The following is an 18,372-nucleotide window of genomic DNA, read 5'->3' on the forward strand; positions in this document are numbered from 1 at the left end:
GTTTTACAGGTACACACTGCCTGTCCTGCTAAAAGGTTTTAATAACCAGGAAAAGCATTTTTTCCCCTTTAACTGGATTGTAATTAAGGAGAAACACATTCAGCTATGAATTTTAGAACCATCTTTGCTTTGACCTACCATGTCCATCTCTGCCTTATTGGTAGATTCAGTGATACAACATCTATATATAGACTTTGAACAAAACTGAAGCTCCTCAACAGACTTGCTGGAAATAGCATTGATTCAGCAATTCTTTCTTTAACAACTTTTTTATCAGACTAATTTATTTCCTTCAAATTGCAAAGTGAAATATATGCATGTGCTTATAAGATAATTTTGCTAATTACTAAAAAAAATTACTACATCTGCTGTACCTGATAACAACTATATTTCATCTCAGGCATTTTCTCCCAGGAATTTTCCAATGAACTGAAACTAAACATGGTCAACATCAAGCTGTCAATCCTTCTACCCCATCCTCACACCTTGTCTTCATAAATACTATCCTGCCACAGATACTTCGAAACTGTAGGAAGCTACTACAGAAACTGGACTTGAGTTGACACAGCTCTTCAGGCCATCATGTCCACTGAACACACAAATCTTGCAGATTCTTCCTTTAACACCTTTCCTACTCTACACAGCAGTGTTCCAGCTGTTGTATATCACCTCAGTGCCTACTCTCTTTACCTCAGCATGGAGATGTGTAAGATACAGGATGATATTTTAGACAGGAGCCTTCACATTTGTCAGGACCATTTGCTTCAATTCCCTGTTTAGGCTGTACTATTGTCATTGCAGGCATTGCTTTGCAGCTGTGAAGAGCCAGAAGGAAAAGCAGGTGAAGGAAGGAAGAGGGTTCACTGTAAACCAAATCATTTAAGTTAGGTTAGCTGCACTCAGAAAAAGTTTATGGCACTGATAGCCTCTTAGTAATTGTTTACAAATACCCAACAAATTGTGAACAGGGTGTAGAATAAAAATGAAATTTTGGTTTCAGCTACATTAAGTGGCAAGTAGGCACATTTTAGGACAGCTACTTGCAAATATCCTGTTGAAGGTATCATCTCTAATTTTTTGTTTTGTTTTGTTTTGTTTTAAACAATGAAGCACAATGATTATCACAACTTAAAATTCCCATGCTAGTGATACTCTATAGGGAGTACAGACAGGACAAAGAGAAAGAAAAAAAAAAGCCAGGAAAACCACAGGGAAAAGCTTAAAAAACCCTTAAAAGCTTATCACATATATAAAATGCTTGTTTCTTCCTTTCAACTATTTTCCTGCTGTGATATTTACTTTTCCAAGACAGACATGGTACATACTTTCTAATAAAACCCACACTCTTTCTTAAAAAAGGCAAAAGCTCTACTTTAATCACAGTGCCAGAAGGTAGTCAAAGGTCTAGTTACAAACTTGTCTTTCAGCAATTGTGTATACTGACAAAAATACTGAAATTGAGAACTGCTCATATACAGAGCGTACTCATACACTTGCTGTCATAAAAATGATCAGAAAGACACCCACATTTTCAGACATCCATGTATGCACAAGTGTACTAGGATCCATGTATGCTCTGTGCTAGTATACTAAGCTTACTACTTAAGTGGTTTTATCTGTTTTCCTGCAAAGAGAAACTTATTGCAGCATATTCTAACTACAAGCATGAATCTTGCTTTAGACTCTTCAGCTATAAGCAACTGTTTGTCAGGGAAGACTGTTTAAATCAGCAGGATGGCAACAGCAGAAAGAGTACCTAAGCTGAAGTCTGAAGTCTTCTTGTTGCCCAGAAGTTCCTCTGACACAACACCCTACATTCTTTATTTTCAAAGAACTCTTCTCACCCCATTAATTTTCAAATAGGCCTGGGAATTGCTAATCCATATGCATTTACTGCTCTTAATAAGAAGTAATAGGCATTAAGATTTTTTTTTTTAATATTAGGAATTAAAGCTGCTTAATCATTCTCAATTTGGAAGCCAAGTTTCAGAAAGATTAAAGCACTCCAGAACACGAGGCTGGTACAATCACAGCTCCTATCTCTTCTCCCATTAGCCTGTAATCTCTTACAGGCATTTCATCATGGCTATTAAATGAAGATATACACTTTTTTTGAGAAAATAGCCAAGGATCTTTAGTTCTGCTGAACCTGAATGTTACAGTCCCATCAGATAAACACAGAAACTATAAAGGAACTTTCTATCCATGGAAATGGATAGAATACTCAGCTTTATCTGAGTAGATGCAGGATTTCTCCCCTTTGTCTTTGAAGCTGACAAAACTTGGTGCAGTTTATTTAATATACTAGGAAGTTCAGCCTGGAAGTCAGAATAATTAAAATCTGGAGTTCAAGGAAAATATTCTATTCAAACTATCAAGGTCCCTCATGAAGGAACACGTTTCATGAAAATGTCATTCCATATTTTTCAAACATATTTCTCAAATCAGTGTATGAATGTACACAGAAATAAGACAATTTAGAAAAGCTTATAAGATAATGGTTTAAGCTCTCCACTTGCCCTCCCCACCATTTTTATTACAATTACTAGCAAAGGGTCATACAAAAAGGCTTCAGTGTTTTTTGATGTTCAATTGTGACTGTTTATAAAGGAGGAATTGTGACTGTTCATAAAGGAGGAATAGCCAAAATCCCACATTTTAAGAACTCTTCTACAATTTTTCAACACTTGAGTGTCAGTGTTCTCTACACAATCTCTCTAGCAAACTGATTCTTACACTTAGATTCAGTCCTCTGTAGCCATTGTATTCTGCTTCCCATATTCCCTAGTCAAGACACTGGTGCCCACTTTCCCTATGCTCCCTCTCTTCCTCCCTCCACTTCCTATTTAAGTTTGCTCCATTTTCATTTTGCAAGCTGTGCTCTTCCACCCCTTCCACCATCCTGACTCCCCCACAAAGCTCCCTACTTCAGAACTCACACCTTGGGAAGAGCAAACAGCAACTTCCAGCCAGCTGTCAGTCAGAAACATCCTCCAAAGGTCTGCACACAACTTTGTAGGCAGTGTACAAAAAATGGAAGTGAGCTCTGCTTGCCAAACCAGCTCATTACTAAGGAAACACAAGGAAAGGTCATCTCAATGGAATACCATAACTGAGTGAATAAACTGAATCAGCAGGGCTGAAAGACACAATATTCCCCTGCAGCAGCAGGGCAGACATGCTGCAAACTCCGTTATTGTCCCTGCTATGATAAGAAAGGTAAAAGCTGCTCACCACTGCATGGAACCATTTCAAAAGACAAAGCTGAGACATAATCCAGCTATGCCTGAAAATACTCACAGGATACCTTAATGTGCAATAAAACATGAAGTAAAAGCAGGAGCAAGAATGATCTTGCCAGCCTTGAATGCTTTCCATCAGTGCCTCCTTTTTTCCCTCTTGATAGATGCTCTGTCCTTGACAAGAAACTGTATTCCTTTGATTTGAGAAAAAATATTAACAGTACCTTTAGGAAACAGTCAGTGATTCCCCTGACCTCTTTAAAAAAACATACCAACAACAACCAGAGTTTAATAACACATCTCAATGCAAACTCCAACTGCTAGAGGAGTTTCCTTCATAATGTGATCATGTATCTCACTTGGTCAGAGACCCTGGATTTAGACAATCTACCTTCTTTCATTTGTGGTTGCAGTTTATTCACATTCCTATTTTCTGAACTGGCATTACCAAAAGCAGCTCTAGGACATTTTCAGTCATTTACCATGGTGAAGCCTGCCGAAACATGCTGTTCAGGCTGTCCTTTAACTGGTGACTATTAAGAAGAGTACTGAATTCGAGTAATTGACAAAAAATTTGACAGTATGATCAGCCAGACAGTTACCCTGTAAGCTGTATGTGCTTTTCACATAAATCTTTGATTTCTGCACCATTCCATCCATTTTACAGACGTGGGCCCAAACTTTTTTGAGCTATATTAAAAATCATCATCAACAGAAACGTTTGTTCCCATAAGCCTAAAAGGTATTCATTCACATTTGCAGGATGGGTTCTATGACTAAACTTTGGTTTTAGGCTCAACTTCACAAGCAGCATGGATTCCTTCTTCTAGTTATGCTGTCACACTAGTTATGCTACCAAATCAAATCTGATTTGATAATCAGATTTTCCATTCCCAATAATGTCAGAAGAGTAAATATATATACAGAGCTGTAACACTTTTACTAGTAGATTAAGATGGTGTTGACACAGGCAAGAGAGCTGCATCCAGAAAGTCTTTTCTATCCCCCAACTGCACTTCCTAATAAAGGTAGATCATGATGCCACTGCATCCTGACTCAACTGAGAAAACATACAGCACCTAGCCTGGCCTGAGGTGCCCTAAGGAAGGAATGTGAGGAATCCTAAATTCAAGACTAGCTTAAAGCAGGCTGCTATAGAGGCGTGTGTTGAGAAAACAAATAGGGTAGGACAGAAGACTGAGGAGTAGAGGGAAAAGGCACTTTAGGCTGACATAATACATCTCTTCCCCACATAATGAAATTTGTTAATAGCACAGTTACACATCTAAGAGCTAACTTTCACAGCAGCAGTGTATGGCACACACAGGAGCTGCTGCAGGCTGGAATTAGAGTTGCTGTGAGTGGCAGGAGGGAGCTATAGCTGTGTACCTGGGCATGTCTGTGTGGGAGACAAACCATTAAGATCTTCAGTCTACTTCTCCTCCAAAACTTGACTTCAAAGGTTTCCCCCAAACTCCATTGCTTCTAGTGCTACAAGCACACAAATAAAAAATGTAACAGCAAGAGGATAATTCCTCACTGCAGTATCCAATTGTGCTTTTCAGAAGCTGAATGAAGCATTAAGCCATTTAGATCTGTGCTGGTCCTAAAGCATATTTTAACAAACTCAGTGGGTTATTCTGACTGTTACTTTTCTCCTAAAGTAAATTTACATAAACACTGCACTGCTCTTTCATTTTCCCTTTTTTAGATGCAGGTCACTACTTTTTAAAAATAAAATATGGGTTGTTTAACAAGGTATGAAATAAAACTGTCACTCAGGAAACTTGAGTTTGGCTTTGGTTGCCAAAATAACTTATTTCCACTATAGCACTCCCTCTCAAAATAAACAGTCAGTTGTAAAATACATGAAAACAAACAAAATAACAACTGTGTCTTCAGTCAGCAAGCCAGATTTCAAATCAGGACCACTAGATCCTGAAAATTTACTAAACCACAGAGATGTGTAATTATTTCCTAATATTCTCCTAGAATCTGATTTTAAAACAATTCTCAAATTGAGAAAAAAATTAAAAAGAAAATTCCTAAAAGATGCAGAGAGAAAGAACCAGCTAGATTAAAAAAAAAATTAATTTTACTGGTGAAATTAGCCTTTCCCCCTCTGCACATTTGTTAATCAGTCATGGAATCCCAATTGTGGGAGGTCTAAAAGGTCAAATGCGCCCAGCTTTCAACTTCAAAGTGGGTATAATCACAAAAGTTTATGAGGAAGGACTAGTGGACAATCAGTGGTCCCAGAACCTGAGCCTAAGGCTGCAGCAGAGAGTGCTCTGGCTGCTCCAACTGCCCCATTTACATTCAAAGCAGATGAACACATCCCAGGGAGACCCTAAAACCAAGTCTGTGCAAAACAAACTTAGAATCCTTTAGTATGATCTAGAGTGAGTATCTCACAAACTATTACAGTCTCATATAAATACTATCTAGATCATTACAAACATATTCCTTTAATTCTGCCTCAACTAAGCAGTAAATTTGTTTCAATGAGTTTACATTCATCTTAAATAATTGAAATTTGTATTACAACTTAAAATAAACACCCACAACATTCATTAGAAATGTTTGAATTAACATTTAACATAGATTGTTTCCTGAGCCTTATATTTTGTATTTTATTCACTCTGGTAATTTAATGCCTCATTTTCTATGAGAAAAAGCCTTAAAACTATAGAAAATAAATACAGATTTTCAAAAAGAGTCAGATTAGACAAGGTGCTAAATAAGGCTTCCTTTAAATAATTTAATCTGCAGAACCAAAGTTCTGGAAGCAGAGGTTTCCCCACACTCCCCACTTCCTGGTAGCTGCCTGCCTGGCCTATGAGTATCAAAAAAACCTTGAAAAGCTAACCAATAAACAGAGAACATTTTGAAGTTTGCAACAATTGCTAAAGTATTTGCTAGAATGTGATGGGTTTATGCCTAATTAAACAGTGATTTGTTTATTGACTCAAAGGAGAGTGACATTAAAGTGCATTTTAACCAACTCTTCTAAAAAATGACAAATAACCCCAGCTTCTCACTCAAGCTGCTGGCAGCAACAACCAGAAGAGCAGAAGCATCAAAGGCAAATGCGAAATAAATTAGAAGCATTAACTGAGATCCTGATCAGGTAATGCTTCACACAATTTGAACTAAAGACAAATTTGAGTAAGAGCTTTCCATTAAGTCTAAGAACAATGGAAGAGGAAAACAAAACCAAGATCCACACAAAAACAGAAGACAAAAGAAACCTGAAATGGGTCAAGGCAATCAGAAGACCCTTTAGGCAGAATATAAGTAACAGCCATTATGAACAGCATGAGCATCACACAGACATTTCTTCGCTTGTACACTGAAGCAGAAGTGTTGGTATCCACTACTGACCATCCACTACTGGCATCTTTCTGAAGAGTAAATGGATTTACACACCAGTTATTTAATGACTTAATATAAACCTAGCCAATATATTTTTTTATGGACAAATACTTCCTAGGTGCAGACAGGAACTCAGAAGCAATTGAGTGCTGTTGTATGACACATGAGCCTGAGTTTCCATCTGTTGGAAGTCTGTCACACAAGCTGTCCTTAATTATTGGCAAAGAAAGGTTATCCTCATGAAAATATGCTCATAGTCTTTATGATAAAAACATGTTTTTCATATTTGTGTTGTTTGATCAAGCCATTAAGTCATGTTGCTGCTTAGGTATTTCTACTACAACAAAAACAAAAACTGCTGGCATTTAAATCACTGCAAAGATCAATAATCATCATAATTTCTCCACTTCAATGCTTTCATTCCTCAACATCTCTGAGGAACTCCCACCCTTGCAAAGACAATCAGGAGTAGAAGAAGAAGGCAAAGCTGGAATTGTATCAGATTCTGGATTTCTGTGAGTTCACCTGACACAGATGAGCAGATACTGATAGAGAAGCTGCAACATTTTCTCCTTTCTTCTCCTTTTTATTTAGAATTATGGAAGTAGTTACAGAGAGTGTATGTTTACCATATCTACAATAATGGAGACACAGATACAGCAGAAAATTTTTATATTACAGTGTTATTTGTCTCTGTGACCCCTGCACATTCAGGAAAAATACTTCAGGAATTTCCAGGGTATGAAAGTAAGTTTCAGGAAGAGTAAGAAGAAAAAAACATCAACCATGTACTGGTAAAGAAAAGTTACAGACACAAAATTGAGTAGATTGTAATGTAAATTCAGTATTTAATATAAATTCAGAATTTAAAGGGTTTCTTCTGTTGTTATTTTTGATGTTTTATCTTTCTCAAAATAAACAATGCAACCCCACTTAAGATGCACATTCATTCTCTCTGAAACTATTTCCTCCTTGAGATTTTATCTCAGTAGAAATATGCTTACTGGCTGAAAGAGTAAAAGATTAAGCAACACACAAGTCCAGGAGGAAAAAAGAGAGCACCCAAGCCTATTTACAAACTTGTAAATAGATGTCACTAAAATAAGAACTAAGCAATGCTAGTGATAAAAAGCAGGTTTTTTTTACTGACTGCTGATTTAGGGAGAAAAATGCACACCCAGAGGGGAAATACTTCTCCTGTTATTATTAACAAAAGCACAGTAACATACAGATACACACAAATATTTGAGTTGCCAATAAAAAGCACTTAAGAAACAAACTGAAGCAGCATAGAAATAAAATACAAATAGAGAGGTAAGAGACAGCTGGTGTTTACAATTAAACACACGAAACATTTAATGTTTCAAGGAGTCATAAATTACCTTCAGAAGCAAACCCACAACTTTCTTCACAAAGAACTGTTTTGTACCCTGCACACTTTCAAATACAGAGGTGACCCATAAATATAAAACTGGAGATAGAAATGTAGTGTAAAGTCCTTGTCCAAAGAATCACCAACTAAATAGGTAAGCAAACAGAAAAGTTATTTTTGTAAGAGCTAAACTGCAGAGCAAGGACAGGATGCTGTTTCAGAAAATCCATTAAAGCATACTGTGTGTACTAAAGACTGAACTCAGATCTCACCCTTTTGATTCAAGTAGATAAAAAGTTTCCCCATGGCAGCAAACACCAGTAGAGGACATGTTTGAAGAACAAGGTAATTCCAGGATTAAGGTTGAAAAAAAACCCTAACAAAACCAAACCATACCACCTTTGTGTGTAAATATTGTATTTCACCAATAATTTCAATTTAGTTTTTATCAATATTGCTCTAATCCCTGAGAAGAGTTATTTTATGAAGACATCCAAAAGTACAGTCACAAGTGAGAGGTAGCTCATTATGGACTCATGTTACACAGGACTTTCCAAGTCTGATCTATGGCTCCTGACTGAATCATAACATACTTGACTTGCATCTATCTGTCTCAAAATCTGACACACAAAAATACAGCACTTGAGAGCAAACAATAAATTTAAGACTATAATTTAAGATATGAATATCTTCTTGTGTCCAAGAGATTACTTTCCTCTTTGCTTGCATATTTCTGTATACATCTCTGAATCTGTACAGCTCTCTTTCATATGATGAGCTAAAAAACCAAAATACAGTAGTAACCAAAAGATCCAATGTACTCAGCTGCACTGCAGTAAACGAAGAGGTCTGTCCTGTTAGACAGACAGAACTAGAAATTAAAGACAACTCAATAGAAGTTCTAGTATTTATTTATCTACTCTTTAACATACCAAAAACATTTGCTTAATTTCTTGGAACTTGTGGGATGGATGATCCTAATTACTGGCTTTATAAACAAATACAAATTCCGGTATGAAAACAAAAACTATCAGGAAAAACCACCCAAAACATTTCTCAGAAAATGGGAGAATACTGAAAGAAACTTGCTTAATTTGAAATAAGGATTTTTCTCTCTGTTACAAATACAAATTTTTTTACTACTCATTTCAGTAGACCAGGGCTGCTTTCTCCCTTCTCCCTCTTTGCTATATCCAAATGCTTTGACTCTTGCTTTTTACACATAAAGGCACAAGAAAATACTTAGAAATCAGAAGACTTGTTTTTTCACTCTTTTGCCATAACATTCAGAAAAACTAGCACATACACAAAGTCATTTTCACTGGTAGCACTGTCAGACATCTGATCAGATCTCTGCCAAGAGAGACTGAATACTTTCCTTGGAAGTTACTTTGACCTGAGAGATCAAAGCCCTGGGCAACCCCACCTGAATTCAGAGTTGGACACATTTTCTGCAGGAATTTGTACCAGATGACCTTAGGAAGTTCTATGTGAATTACTCTCTGAAAGTGCAGCCCTTGGCTCCTTCAGAAAGCCTCTCTACAAATCTCCAGAGCAGCACAGCAGCAGTTGTGCTGGCTACAATTCCTGGATGACAACATGAGAATTCCCCTGGAATTTCATTTTTATTTCCCATTGCCTTTCTAGATCCACCTATTGTTTCTTAAATCCTGTAAGATCTTTCAAGTTTCCTTTTGTTCTTCATTTGCATGTCTGCACTTGCAGTCCTGGATTTTTAGCTAAGGCTTCCAGAAATTACAACAGAAATCAAATAAAAACTGACGTGAAAACTAAGAAAGTTACTGAATATCAAGCTTCAGTTAAAGGACTAAAAAGTAAAGATTCACGTGAACAACAACTACAACAACACTTTTTAGCTTCCTAATAGTTAGGAAAACCAAATGGAAAGACTAAAACCTGATGCAATTCACCAAATAGACATAGCAGGTCTATATATACTTCCTAGATTATTGGAAAGCTCATGAATGAAAGGATTGTTGGAGAATGTGGAAGGAGAAAAACCCCAGCAAAATAAAATTTAATTTTTAAGAGGCTAGCTAGAGATTTATACTGTTAAGGGGAAGGAAAGGAATAATTTCAAATCACCAGTATTCAGATAATGCAACTGTCCAGACAAACAGCCATTAGATTCTGCTAGAGAGAGAGGAGAAAAATCATTTTGCTAAACTGGGTATCTATTTAATGCAGATATTCTCTTAGCTACTAGTTACTCTTTGCCAAGATAAAACCAGGCATAACTCACCAACTAAATTCTCAGAGTAACTTGCGGCATATCCTTTACCTAACATGCCAAGATGGAAAAAGCAGCCAGAGCTGCCTGCATCACTTTCCAGCTATCTAATCTCCCTGGCACAGTGCTCTTTTTACTGCTTTTCTCCTATGATAAAGCCTGCTGGTAGCTCTGCAGGTGAGCTGGGGACATCAGTGGGCTGCTGTAAGAGAACTGAAGGAGCAGGAGTTGGTTAGGCGGGAGAAACGGGCAATCTGAGTAACGTGAACAGTGCTCCCCGCTCCCGCTGCCAGGCTGCTTACGAGGTCAGTGCGAGGAGCCTCCTGGTAGTCTGCAGAGAGGCAGGCCAGGGCAGAGCCCCTGGTGCCGCTGCCGTCGGCGGGCGGGCGCGCGGGCTGCGCGAACTGCCGGAACGTGGCGCTCTTGGGAGTCCAGCGGAACAGGTTGATCGACTCGCGAACGCAACGCTCAATGTCAATCTCTGCAAGGGATTGCAAGGAAAAGCAAGAAATTCAAGAGCAAAACATCAGTAAAGCCAAGTAACCCAGCTGTGACATTGCTAAGTACATGTACACCCATCTATACCTTTGTCTCTCTCTCTTTCCCTTGCTCAAAGCAAATGCAGATTTCAAAAGCATTTTCCTGCTCAAAAAGAAAACACTCCAAGTTTTTTTATTAAAAACTAGTGAAGACATTTTAAGAATGAATATGAACTGTTTAAGTGTATCAGAACTTAACCAATGCAAAGTCAGGACAATAATTGAAACCTAGTCGTTGCAAGGCATTGGAAAGTCTTTACAAGTCAAACTATTGACTATTCAATGCAAATTTGTGCCATTCATCAAAAGTAGACTTCATACAGACATCAGAATTTCTGGATCAACTAAGTGTCTTATTTGTCAGTTAAATCCTACTAACACCCAGATTGAAAGCTTTCATCTACTGAATTTTGCATGGCCTGACATTTTGACAAAGCTACATGTTATCTGTTTGCTGGGAAACAAGGGTTTTCAACATTAAATTGAGCTTGATTGAAAACATAATGGATTGTTTTAGAGATTTTAGAGAATTTTTTTTAAACAAACAAACTAACAATACAGTCCCAAATCCAACCAGACATGGGAGTGAAAAATCTTAGCTGAAAGTGTGAAGTGCCATTGTGACAATATATTACACAACTTGAAAGGAAAGCAGACACCTGTCAAATGAGAAGCATCCTAAAATAAGATGTGGTCAATTAAAAAGCAGGAAGCTACACTTCCTGAAACAGGTATGTAAAAGGAAAAAAAGCAAACGTGTTGGAAATACATTTTTTGCAACGTTAAGCATCCTGCTTGTATATATCTTCTAACAAGATGCAACATAAAAGCCATTTACTCCTTTACCACTATAAAAAAACTAGTTTTGCACCTCCTGTATATGGTCTCATGAAGAGCAAAAATGATCCTAGCTTGCATTTCATGACAAAACTGGTCCAGTGTGACAGACAAACAGCAGGGATATCAGCACTTTTTGTGTCTGTACCAAGATCTTGTATGATTCATTACAAAAGTCAAAATTTAGATTAAAGCATCAGCTTCTATGAAGAAAACAGAGGCATTGTAGCCAGCCTTTATCTGTAGATCTCAAACAGATTTGATGCACTGCCATCAATCACTCATTGCCATCAGCGGATTTGATGCCTTGCCATCAATCTGGGAGCTACTCCAGAAATCTCAGTCATTAGCAGGGTGGTGAGCAGAAGAAGCTGAACTTGAAGCCTGGGGCAGAATAATCTAGTTGGATGAGATTATTGGCTGTTTAAAATCTGGAAGATGTGATCTATTACTCTCCCATTCAAAAAGCTTTCCGTGTTCAGGTAGGATACAATCTGCAGCAGATGCTTTAATTCCATTGATGACAGGATGCTTATGTGCTAACTTGCTTCTAAAATTCTGAAAAGTCTGACAGTAGAGCTGTGGCTTACCCAATTTTAATTCTAGCTCTAAAAACCTCTTTGTGGATGTGTGAAAGTAAATCACAATTTTCCTTGACAATATCAGGTTCCCTAGCTGCTTGGGATAACATAGATAAATGGACTACATGATGTCTCAACAGTAGCTAACAATTTCCCATTTCAATTATACTATAATAAAAGGCTCTTATTCAGCATCATTCCCAAGGAAAATACACACAACTGGAGAATTTCACACAATCTCTTAATTCAGGTAAAGAGAGGAGATGCCTTCCACTGGTTATCTTCCTCAAGCTTAGAAAACACCCCAAAGCACCATCATTACAGTTGCACTTTTTTCCACATTTCTGAAAACTCATTTCATTATAAAAAGTTGAGAATTTCAGTTCAAGACTGTAGTACATTTATAGTGGGGCCATGGTTTCTTTTTTTGTTTTGGTTTGGGTTTTTTTTGTTTTTTAAAGAGACTGCTGGAATTGAGTTATAAGACCCATTTCCTGAGATTCTTAGCTAAGGAAACATTAGTAGTACTTCTATAATAAATGATATGAATACAGAATTTAGCTAGTAAAAAAAAAAATTGGAACAACAATAATTAATAGCATGAGAAGCATTTGGCAGTGAGAGGGTATAATAGCCAACACATATCTGAAATTGAAAACAGAACTGGGGGGTGGAATAGGAACACTGTTTGCAGTAAAGCTATAAAAAAAGCTCAAAGGAGAAATTGAGACTGACAGTGTTAAACACTGAAACAGGTCAAAGTATTTTTCCTAGAAACAAGCTCTGTAATTTCAAAAGAAATCCATTTCAGAGAACTGGTAAAAAGGCCTGGGCACTGGAACAGGCTTCCCAGTCATAGCTTGGTCATAGCACCAAAGTTGACAGAGTTCAAGAAGCATTTGGACAACGCTCTCAGGCACATGGTGTGACTTTTGGGGTATCCTGTGCAGGGCCAGGAGATGGACTCAATGATCCTTGTGATCCCTTCCAACTGTGTGCATGTTTGTAAAAAACATAACCAGTTCCCACACATCAGAGTGTAAGCAAAAAATGTAGGAGACTGTTGTTCTGGGATTTTGGCATGCTTGGTTTTTTATTTCTTCTAAGCAGCATTTCAGGAGGACAGTGGGCATGGCAGAAAAGGAAACTCCACGGAACAAGAGAGAATTTTCAATGGTTTGTGGGGGAAGCCATCTAAAGCCTAAAACAAATTCACAGGCTGTCAGTTAAAAGCCTAAAATAAATTCACAGGCTGTCAACTAATTCATCTGCTTCTCAGTAATGCAAAATAAAAACTACAACAAGGCAATTCTGGTTTCCACAACTAACAATAAGAAAGCCCCACAGCCACAATAAAAACTCCCCCCAACAATGTGCAAATCATAGGCACATGCTTGGGAATAGTCAACATCTAGCACATCTAGCATAAGGGAGGCAAGACTATGGGTGGTGAAAGAATTCACTCAAAGAATTTACTCACATTCTTTTGAAAAAAACAATTACTTTCAGCATATTGGAGATTAAGGCTACATGAAACTGGTATAAATATTTACAGAATATTTATTAGTCACATTGCATGAACAGGCTTCACACTTGAGCAACCTTCAAGCCCTTCTTTATCATTTGTTTGCAATTTCAGTTTAAGAGAAATCACTTCCCGTCAGTAACTAAAATGCAATTCAATCTGGTGCACCCTTGCTGGATAAGATCTTTTCTCCTCTTTTTGGCTAATAAGTAAGGGTCTGCTGAGCTACTTCAATCCCAGTTTCTTCCCATGCCCTTTCAAATATATGACAAATGAGTCAGTCTCTGGTGAAATGGCCATTTTTTTATCTCCCCAAGACTTTGCATTCACACAGAATTAATCCTGCCTGTACTCTTCCTGCATCCAAGTCACTGCATTACAAGCCAGAAAACATTAGAGCTTCCACATTATTGCAAACATACCATTGGTATGTCAGAAGCATAAGTATATCAAGTCAGAGCCTAGATTCTTGAACAGGACTATGAACAAATGAACAGAGACTACCTCAGCAGAATGCCAGAGCACTTGACACTTGCAAACAACTCAGAAGAACACTCTTCTGAGAGCAGGGTCTGCATAAGTCTCCAAGTGTGAGCAACAAATGAAAGTAACATTTAGAAAGGATGAAGAGGGCATGCTCACTCATGGAGATGCATATGTAATATCTCAGTGCTCTCCAAGGTCCCAGCACTAGGGTATTTTGTAGTTTAAAAATGATGTGCCTTCTGCTTTTATGAAGACAAATTATTTCATTGGAAAATCTGTAATGAAAATGTGCTGAATAACATGGTGTTATTAAATATGAAGTGTGGAAAAAATTTAAGCCTGACTTAAAACACCATAAAAATACTATAAAATATGTTATAATTTCAAAACTTACTACATATTCAAATTCATTTTGAAAAAATGCAGAGCACCTGTATTTCAAAAAGTCAAAGCTGGAACTGAAGTATCTTAGGCCCAAAGTCATAATTTAATTTTCAAACATTATATTTAGGAATTCTGGCTCAAATAAGCTCAAGTATTTCACAGTCAAGCAGCAGTCAAGCCTTACAGGAAACAATTCTATGGCAGCAGCTAATTGCTCAGCATCAAAAGGCTGTCTCTGTCATTTCTAAATATGCAAATAATATAGCAATAGATAAAGGCAGGAGTTGAGAAGGGAAAGAAAAGTGATCCAACAGCAGCATCTTGGTTTTGCCATGGCTTCATCCTAACATTAAGCCTATGAAATGTTTTGCTCCTTTTCTGAACTAAACTTACTGTTTTTCCTAAGATGTTTTTAATTTTACTTTTTTCATGCAAAACTGTAACTTCTTACCAAGCTGCTGCCTGCCTCTATGCACAGCCTCAACTGAAAAGGAGGGCTCAGCCTGACATAGCTGCTTTTTAAGCTATGTAAGTTTATTATTATAGATACAGGAGAGAAGTAGATTGCACTTGAAACAGATGTTGAAAAAAGGATCAGTTTAAATGCAATACACCTGTGACAAAAGCACATACAATGTTTTACTTTTACAGTAAAGCTGGGTGTGCATATGTTGTTCACAGCAAGTGAAGGCAAGTAATGGAGAAAAGCTTAAGATGAATGGTTCTTTTCTAATGAAAATCTACACAGACCAAGTCTTTGTGTGCAGTTAATCAATTCCAGAGCCTTTTCCTTGGGTAACAGGATACCAGTTAAGAAACTCAGCCAAAATAAACTGCTTCTGCATTTTGGGAATAGACCAGAATTATGAGTGTGGTTTGACATCTCCATCACAAATACTTTATTACTACCCTGCCAGGCAACATTAGCTTTCAGCACACAGCCACATAAATAGGCCAGAAAATCTCTGTGCTATGAATGCTCTGGTACTGAATAGGTCAGTCAGTTCAACCTCCTGATTCCTGCTCTTAGAAGAAATAGAGGTGAAAGGCCATAAACTCTTTTTTCCTGATGACATATAGAAGAGTGTGCATATTTAAAAGGACAAATCTAGGAAGAGAAGTGACATTTCTATCTAACATCTCTGTATCTATTATTGTAAGAAGGTTATTATAAATGAAAAGGTCAATGCAGAACTATTATTTTACATTATTTATTTCATACATTGCAGGGTAGTTGCATGACTTCATTTTTTTTTTTTTTGTGGACAGCAGTAGAGAGAAGCAGCAGTAAACACTATGAATTATTCCCTAGACATTAGAAGGGTGAAAAAAGGGCAAACTTGGATTCTTTTATTACTTGTGATTGTAAAAATTCCTCTGATTCAGCAGTTCACTGGAAAGGCTGGCTAAAGAATGCGTTCCAGTATGGAAACGTGATGGTGGCAGGACGGACATGAGCAGGGGAGACACAGAATGCCAAGTGACTGTACAAAGAGTAAAGCTTTACTGTAAGCCAATCACCAAATGCCACATGCTATGCCTTATTGAGAAAGACAGAAACAGATTACATAAAGACTGGAGCTAAGCTCTGACAAGAAAGCACTTTTTAAACTGTGTTATGAGGTGTGCCAGTGCTGTTGAACAGCAGCTATTTCTGCAAACTGACAAAATGTTAAAGACATCTGGAGCAGTGCTATCACAGGGTAGGACACTAGCCAATGACAGAAGCACAGGAATTCCCAATATATAATGGAAAGAATCAGAGGGACACTGCTATGCAAAAGTTGAGAAATTACACAGGGGGAAATAAAGCAGCTCAGCAGAAAAATGAACATTAATTCATAGGTAGATAATAACCAGAAGATGCATGAAAGGACAGGTTTATAAAACTGCAGGGATCAGCTCAGAGGAGAAACTTGTGGTGCCACCAACACAACATCTGGCAACAGTCAATTTTTGAAGGAGTAGCTCTTTTTCAGCTTTTCTATGTTCTTTTTGTTATAATAGTTGCTAAATATCTGTTAAGTCAGTTTTAGAAACTGAAATACTAGTGCAACTCACCTTCTTTATCCTAAGTCTATGCTTCACAGAAATAATATGCAAAATACTGAAACTCAGCAAGCAAAAATAGAGAACATCCTGTTACAGGTTTCCATCTGGGTGGTAACTATGAGCTACTTCAGTTATTTCCCAGGTGTAACAGGTATAAACCTGTAAAAACTCTACATTCAGAAACTCTGACCAGGCCAAATGCTTATAAAGCTGATGATTCTCTCGAGAGCTATAAGTAGAAGACCTTTGCATTAACTCTCCTGTTAGCCTTCAGGATGTTTATGAGGAAATAATATGAAGTAACTCAGATTTTCTGCTTTCAAAATAAGATGGAAATTCAGGTAATCCTGAAAAGCAGTACCTGTTGCCATGAGAAAAGGATGAAAGCCTCTAATTTGACCTGTTCATTCCCATACCAATGATGGAAAAACTCTGGGTAAAGATAAACAGAAATAGAGTATTTAGATCTGCCTAATGAGTATCCTGAACCATGGAACACTCTCAAACTGCTAGAATTGAAATGTTATTTCCCACAAATAAAGCAACTGTAAACAGGAAGGATAACCATCTTGCTTATGTACCCATACTTAAAACTGCTTTCATTTCCAAAAACATGCTCTAGCCGTTTGGCACTGCAGAAGATAACTTACTGAGATCCAAAGCTTCCAGTGTTTACTACTAGTCAAGTCTGTTAGTGCTTCACATAGGAAAATTAATAGCTTCATGTAACAGCAGCCCAACCTTGTCAGCATACATTTTCTGAGTTATTTAAAGCTTGCAGCATAATTAACCTACTCATAAGCCGCGGGGAAAAAATCCTTTATTCTGTGAAAGAGCTAAGTTAACATCCTCATTTGAATTTACACATGAAAGCATTAAAGTACATCCAAGACATAGAAGTTTGTCATTTCAGGGTTGCATTCCCAGCAGACAAGTTTGTGGTTTATCAGCTTACATGACTGCTTACATGATTTGTTTCCTTAGAATGGTGCTATGCTTCTTTTAGCATGGAGAGTGAAGAACTAGCAGGAGACTGTCCAGCTCCTTGCCTTGCTCTAAAGCCAAATGCAATGTGTCCAGCCTATCCCCACTATCTCCTACAGAAGCTTGGCTTTTTAAATTTTTGAAGTGACAGAGGTGCCACCTGGCACACCCCTGCTGGTTGCTCAGACATCTATCAGCATTTTCAGAATGCAGGCAACATTGCTCACATACAATGTAAGTTCTTCTCAGCTGGGATACCTGCCCTTCCTAAACAAGTTTTGCCCTTCAATATTAACAATGCAGTCCTGAAATTTATTCCAAAGTTGCAGAATTAACAAAGTCTCACCTTTAGGTGCAAACCCTGCTCTAGTTCTCCATGTTTGGTTTTGGTCTTACTGTTGATCTCTACTAAACTCCAGGATACTTTTAGGACATTAGGAACAAAGAAATTTCGACAGAGAGACTCAAATGCCTCATGCAGCCTTATAAAGGCAAAAGTTTAGGCGAAATATTATGTGAAAGTAAATCAAAGAGAATTGACAGCTATTCCAAAGTATAAGAGCACTGACAGTTCACCTAATCTCATTTCTAAGTCCTTATTTTGACAGAAAGATTTTTCTAGCTCTCAGCCTACAATGCCTTTCCAATCTGTATTTAAGTAATGTATATCTCTAGTACCATGCTAGACATACACTCCCCATTGTTTGTGCAGCCCATTTAGAAATTCTCCTCAATTAACAGTTA

General features: G+C 37.5%; 1 protein-coding gene across 1 annotated transcript in view; it reads right to left on the reverse strand.

The window, feature by feature from the left end:
* Positions 1–18,372, reverse strand: part of TBCK (TBC1 domain containing kinase) — an 88,595-nt gene that overhangs the window by 17,005 nt on the left and 53,218 nt on the right. Inside the window, exon 23 of the mRNA XM_058024279.1 lies at positions 10,543–10,721. Within this exon, the coding sequence (XP_057880262.1) occupies positions 10,543–10,721 (179 nt within the window). The remainder of the gene's footprint in view (positions 1–10,542; positions 10,722–18,372) is intronic.

Source organism: Melospiza georgiana, chromosome 5 (genome assembly GCF_028018845.1).
Source record: "Melospiza georgiana isolate bMelGeo1 chromosome 5, bMelGeo1.pri, whole genome shotgun sequence".
In the NCBI taxonomy this organism is placed as follows: Eukaryota; Metazoa; Chordata; class Aves; order Passeriformes; family Passerellidae; genus Melospiza; species Melospiza georgiana.